Here is a 6,000-nt window from a genome sequence, read left to right as displayed (position 1 = left end):
TGTTTGCCTAGCGTGTACAAAGGCCCAGACCCACATAAAACACAAGTAGCAGCGCATGCCTGTGACCTCAGCACTTGGGAGGCAGAGACAGAAGGGTCAGAAGGTCAAGGCCATCCTCAGCTGCATATGGAATTTTACCTCAGGCTGGGACACATAAGACCCTTCTCAAACAAAACAAAACAACAACAACAAAAGCCCCCTCCCCTCTCTGCTTCTTAGGGAGGGATTATCTGATGTTTAAATAACATCCCTAAGGAATGCTCGGAGCCCCACAGCAGAGTGAGATTACTAGTTGGGAATTACTAGTCCCTCAGTAAAAAAGGATTTGGGATGGCTCCTAGCACAGGTTCTTGTGAAGAGACTAGATAATCAATGGGTGGGGTAGGGTGCGGTGAGGGGGACATGACTGTGGATAAGCCTTAGAAGGGAAGCCTTTACCACCATGCCATCCTGCGGTCTCCACTTACTTGTCCCAATCTTTTTAAGCCATCCCCCTGGAGGCCTCCCGTGGCCTGTTCCCACTGCCTGGAATTCCATTTCCTGCGGCCCCTCTCTGTTCACTCAGGTCTCGTCATTCTAATAATAATAATAATAATAATAATAATAATAATAATAATAATATTTTTCCTGAGTGTGTATCTGTGTACCATGTGTGTTCCTGGTGCCCTCTGAGGTTAAAGAGGGCCTTAGATTCCCTTAGCAGGTAGTTGTGAATGGCCATATGGGTGCTGGGAATTGAACCTGTGTCTTGGAGAAGGGTGGCCAAATCTCTCCAGCCCCCTCTCGGGAGTTTCTGATCAACTCCATTCCTTTTCAGCAGTTAACTCACGGTTATTTTTTCTGTTCCTCTCGTTCTTGTTCCCATTCCCCGTAGGTGACAACCCCCACCCCCTTCCATCGCTCCCCAAGGACAGGGAGTCTGTGTCGTTCTGGCTCAGTGCAGTATTTGATAATAAAAAGCTCGATTCCAGAGTCATCCAACGGGAAAGCTACTACAGAACACCTCAGGAAGGGGCTTCCAAACAGCCCACCTCTCCTTCCACGATTGGTTCCGTGGTAGGGAGTCCACAGGCGTGGTGGGTGTCTGGGGCACCCTGCCTCATAGCAATGTGGGTGTCTGCCATGGGAGCTTCAAGTTCTTGAAGGCTCTGTGTGTGTGTTAGCCGCCATCCCAAGCCTGACACTGGGCCGTCAGGACTGATGCTGACATCTACTCCCCAATTCCAGGAAGGGGTGCTATCCTCACCAGCATCACCTCCACCACCTTCCTATTTTACAGTTGAAAAACTGAGGCTTAGGAGACAAAATGACTTGCAGATAGGAACAAGAAGCCAGCAGTCCTGGGTGGGGACGCTGGAGGGAGCGCTGGGCAGCGCCAGACACCCCTAGACTGTTCCGGTGGCCTCGGCAGGGGGTGCGGAGTGGACCAACGTCGGGCTCCTGTCACCCGCAGCGGCGGCGGCAGCAGGGCGGCGCAGAGCAAGGCGTCGCACAAAGGGCCGCTGTCCCGCCGCCGCCCCGCCCCCCCCCCACGGGGTGGCCCGCCTCTTCCCCCCCCCCCCTTTTCGCCTCCTCAGCCTGGGTCCCCTCTCCCTCTTCCCTGTCCGGGTCTGGCTGCCCCTCGGGATGAGGCCGGGTTAGGAGTACTCCTCTCGCCCTTCGCACTCTCTCCAGAGCTAGGAGAGCCAGAGCTTCGCGGGACAGAGACTGCCAACGCGGGGACCAGAGGAGCATCACCATGGTAACGCCCTCCTGGGCCTGGACCACCTCACTCTGCTGGGTTTTCTCCAGCACGCCCCCACCCCACCCCACCCCCCCGCGCCCCCGGGTGTGTGTGTGTGTCTGTGTGTGCACACGCGGCGCGCACGCACGCACGCACCTAGAGACCCTCGGTTCCTGGTGTGGGTCGTTGCTTAACTGCGTGCGCAGCTCCCGCAGAATTAGGGCAAGAGTGGGGCTCAGATCCACCCCTGGGCCTCGCGTCCTGCCTGGGCCTCTCTGCAGAGATGCACGCTTTCATCTCGCTCCAAACCAGTATGCAAATTTGAACTGGAGTTCTGGACCTTGAGCCTTGCAGAAAACTTGGTTGTTTTTTTTTTTTTTTTTTTTTTTTTTTTTTTTTTAGCGCTTTAAACTTTATGCTGACTGACAGTGCTGTGTCCTGTAGGGGGTCTGGAATGAGAGGGAAATCAAAGTCGTCGTGTCCCCCCCCCTCCCCCCCCCCCCCCGCCCCAACCCAGCACAGAACAGTAGTGCTGAGAAAGGGCGGACCCTGAGGGCAGGAGAGTGGGTTCGAGGGACTTGCTCACCAAATCTTGGGTGCCTTTGCTATTTTAGATACGGTGGTTTGGCACGGGGCCTTCCCATGGGCATGAGGTGTAGAGGCATCTGGGGAGAAGGCGGAGGGCTTACTTCTGTGCATGGGTTTCCTGGACTGCACCTGGGAACGGGACCTCTAGGAGAGTTGTGTGTGCCTTTGTGCCTGTGTCTGGGAAGAAGGAGTCAAAGTGAAGTCTGTTGCTCAGAGTCTTAGCTGGGCTCCAGACAGGTTCAGGATTGGGGAAGATTCTCTGGAGCAATTTTGCAAATCTCCGGGGATTTGGACAGAGCTGGGAGATGGGCCAGGGCATTCACCCCCTGACTCTGATTTGCTGTGCTGGCTTGGGTGGGCTTCCCTTCCTGTGTAGATCCATACCCAGAACTCTACAGAGAAATGCATTCACTCCGTGCCTGCACACACCAATCCCCGAACCACAATGAACACAAGCACACGGGGCTCATGTATCTGCTTGCTCGGGCTGAAATATGGACAGACACCTCTGCACACAGACAGTACAAAACTAGGCTCCCAAACTCAGACCCCAGAGCCAGAGGCACGGTAGACACCGCTCTTGGGGCATAAAAGTACATCCTAAGTGGTTCGGCCTAAGGCAGTGTTTGTCTGCCTCTCTCTATAGCAAGACCCTGTGCTGGGCTCTCTATGAGTGGGAGACATACCACGCCCACCAACTCTAACTGCAGACTTGTAGCCCCTCATCTCACCGATGAGAGCCTGAAGCCAAGGAGCCTACACTGTCACCCTTCCAGAAGTATGAAGCAGAACCGCTGGAATTCACACCCTGCAAAGTCACCTCGGTGCCACAGCTCATCTGTCTGTCAAAGCTCTGGTTTTGACGGAATCAGTTTATTCATTTTTCTTAAAAACAAACAAACAAACCCTCAGTAAACCCCGGATTCTCAGGTCAAAGGTCAGGCCCTGGGGTGCTCCTCAGAACAGCCGAGAGAGTCTTTCCTGAGGGGTAGGACAGCCATGTTTTCATCTCTGCCTTTATTTACATATGTGTGTGTACATATGCACATGCACGTGTATGTGCATGCGTGTGCATGCGCATGTGTATGCATATGCATGTGTGTGTATCTTGTGATGTGGTGTTAGGGAATGTCCATGTTTGTATATGTATACATGTGAGGTGTGTATGGCACGGCACATGCCTGTGTATGTGTGCCTGCATCACATGCAAGCCGGAGGAGGGCCTTCATAACTTCCGTCCACTCCTTAGAGCCAGGGTCTCTCCCTGAATCTGGATTTTGCATTTTATTGGCTAGGCTAGAAATATCCCAGGGATTCTCCCATGCCTGTTCGGCTCCGTGATGGGTGTGTGAGCATGTATGCGACGACATCCAGGTTATTATGTGGGCACTGGGGTCTACACCACTATTTTCCCTTTGACTAGAAATGTAATCACCTCTTCTCCCATCTTTGAGCCCTGAATACTCAGACCTGGCTTCAGAATCCCTCAGGGTTCACGGTCCCTCCTGCCCCAGGACCTTTGCATGTGCTTTCTTTGCCGGGAAATTCCTCTTTCCTGTAATATCCACCCAAACCAAACCACCGTGCTATATCTGCTCACAATCCGCTCACTGCAGCGTGTCACTCTAGCATGCCTTTGCAGCATGCGTGTGGAGGTTAGAGGACAACTGTCAGAGTGGATTCTCGCCTTCTGTAGTGTGATCAAACTGGTCATCAGGCTTGGAAGCAAGTACCTTAACTTGCTGAGCCATTTGCTGGCCTCTGGAGGAGATTTAATACTGTGATTTTTAAAACCCATGGTTTCATGCATGCTAAGCAATGGCTCTACCACTGAGCCACACCCCCAGCTCTCTTTTTCACTTCGAGGCAGGATCCCACTAAGCTGCCTGGGCCAGCCTTCAACCTGCAACTCTTTCTCATATTTAGAGTAAATGGGCACGTCCAAGAGGAGTCTGTATTCCTTGCCTGTGAGCACAGGTGCCTTGGAAACCTAAGAAGAGATGCCCCTCTGGCAGGACTCTGAATAGTGGGTAGGCACGTACCTTATACAGAGATGGGTACAGCATGAGCAGAGCCTGCGGGTACCCAGGAGGGGATGCCATAGGCTAACCGAGGAGGCGCTTAGAGGGAATTGTCATGGAAGTGGTTGAAATGGCACAAACACATGACAATAAATAAAGCAAATTTACACTGAAGATGAATAGGAAGAAAAGTCAAACATTGAATAATCAGGAATAAACACTAAGCAAATAACTAATCCAAGTATGTGAGGATGGCAAGAAAACCTTGCACATGGGGCAGGCAGATGAGGGGGAGCCCCTCCTAGAGCTGGGTCTGCTTAGGAAGCAGGGACAATGGGATGGGGGACCTCAGACCTAGGCTGACAAGCTGCTGAAGCAATAGGGAGCCACCTGATGTTACTGAGGGCCACAGCTCTGTGTCTGAAAGTCTTCAGAAAGCCTCACATGATGTTCCTTTCCACTGACCAGAAGGGTGATGTGAGCCTCTGTTTATTATCCTGTAAAATGGGGAGAAGATAGCCAGTCCACAGAATTATCAGGACAATCATGTAGAACCATAAATGGAATGGACCTAGCTCAGGCCTCACCCAGAAGGCTTGCTCAGGGCAGCTGAGAGGCAGAGCTCTAGGGAACAACTTTGTCATCTTGTGGCTTGAGGGAGAAATTGTGCCCCAGGCCAGAGACACAGAAGAGTAGAGACAAGGACAAACATGAGAGTAGGGAGGGCTCATAGAAGCAGAAACAACTCCCTGGATGCCACATGGCTTAGCTGGACTTGAACACAGCTCTTTTGACACCCACTCCTGTCCCGGTTCACTGCATCTGGGCTGTTACTTCCAGTTTTGAAAGTTTGTTTATAAAGAGCGGATTTGAAAACTGGTTTATAAAGATCTGGATTCTCACGCCAACCCCCATCCACCCCCACACAGACAAAAAGCGCAAGCAATTTGAGTTGGACGTGATCAGGCAGTTGGGGAGCTGACTTTGGGACCTCAGCCTAGACAAGTCCCAGGAAGCTGGAAGCCTGACACCTGCTGGGCAGCAGCTGGCTCACAGACCTGCTTGCTTTGGCCAACCTTCAAAACCCTGGGAGGTTTACTGAATACTCTGTAGATCAAGGCAGGACAGGCTGCAGTGTCCCAAGCCTGTTGCTCCTCTGAGGTGGGTAGTTGGGGGACCTCAGCAAGGGTCCGTGGTGTGCTTTCTCACATTCATCTGCTTCCGTTTCTCACTGGCAAGCCCCCTCATTAGACCCTCCCCAGGCAGGAGCAGGGACATGGGTTGAGGTCAGACCTTTGGAACTTCCTCAGCAACTACAGATTTGTCCATTTAGAAACCACATCCTTACCCCACACCTTCCGGAACAAAATTATATGGACAATTCTAGAAGGGCCCTAGAATGGACATGCCTGGTGCTAGAAAGAGAGAGAAAGAAAGAAAGAGAGAGAGAGAGAAAGAGAGAGAGAGAGAGAGAGAGAGAGAGGAAAGAAAGAAAGAAAGGAATGAAGAAAGAAAGAAAGAGAAAAAGAAAATTCTCTGAGAATCTCAAGCAAGTATACAATGTATTTTAATCATACTCAACTCTTCCCAGACCCTTTCTCCCTCCCGTCTCCCTTCCAAATCCGATGGTTTTGTTGCTGTAGTTGTTGTTTTGTTTGTTTTGCTTTT

The 6,000-nt window shown here is 51.7% G+C and overlaps 1 protein-coding gene across 4 annotated transcripts in view; it reads left to right on the top strand.

Annotated features, from left to right (window-relative positions):
- Positions 1 to 895: 895 nt before the first annotated feature.
- D630003M21Rik (RIKEN cDNA D630003M21 gene) overlaps positions 896 to 6,000 on the top strand; it is a 47,397-nt gene continuing 42,292 nt past the window's right edge. For 2 of the 4 annotated variants that reach the window (XR_374459.4, XM_006499356.4), the window contains exon 1: positions 896 to 1,741. Coding sequence is in view for 3 of the 4 variants with exons in the window: in XM_006499356.4 (XP_006499419.1) it covers positions 1,739 to 1,741 (3 nt within the window). In the remaining variant the exon portion in view is untranslated. The remainder of the gene's footprint in view (positions 1,742 to 6,000) is intronic. The other 2 variants (NM_001131021.2, NM_177657.5) reach the window with 1 other exon arrangement.

This window comes from Mus musculus, chromosome 2 (assembly GCF_000001635.26).
Source record: "Mus musculus strain C57BL/6J chromosome 2, GRCm38.p6 C57BL/6J".
Classification (NCBI taxonomy): Eukaryota; Metazoa; Chordata; class Mammalia; order Rodentia; family Muridae; genus Mus; species Mus musculus.
This window is presented reverse-complemented; position numbering and strand designations above follow the sequence as displayed.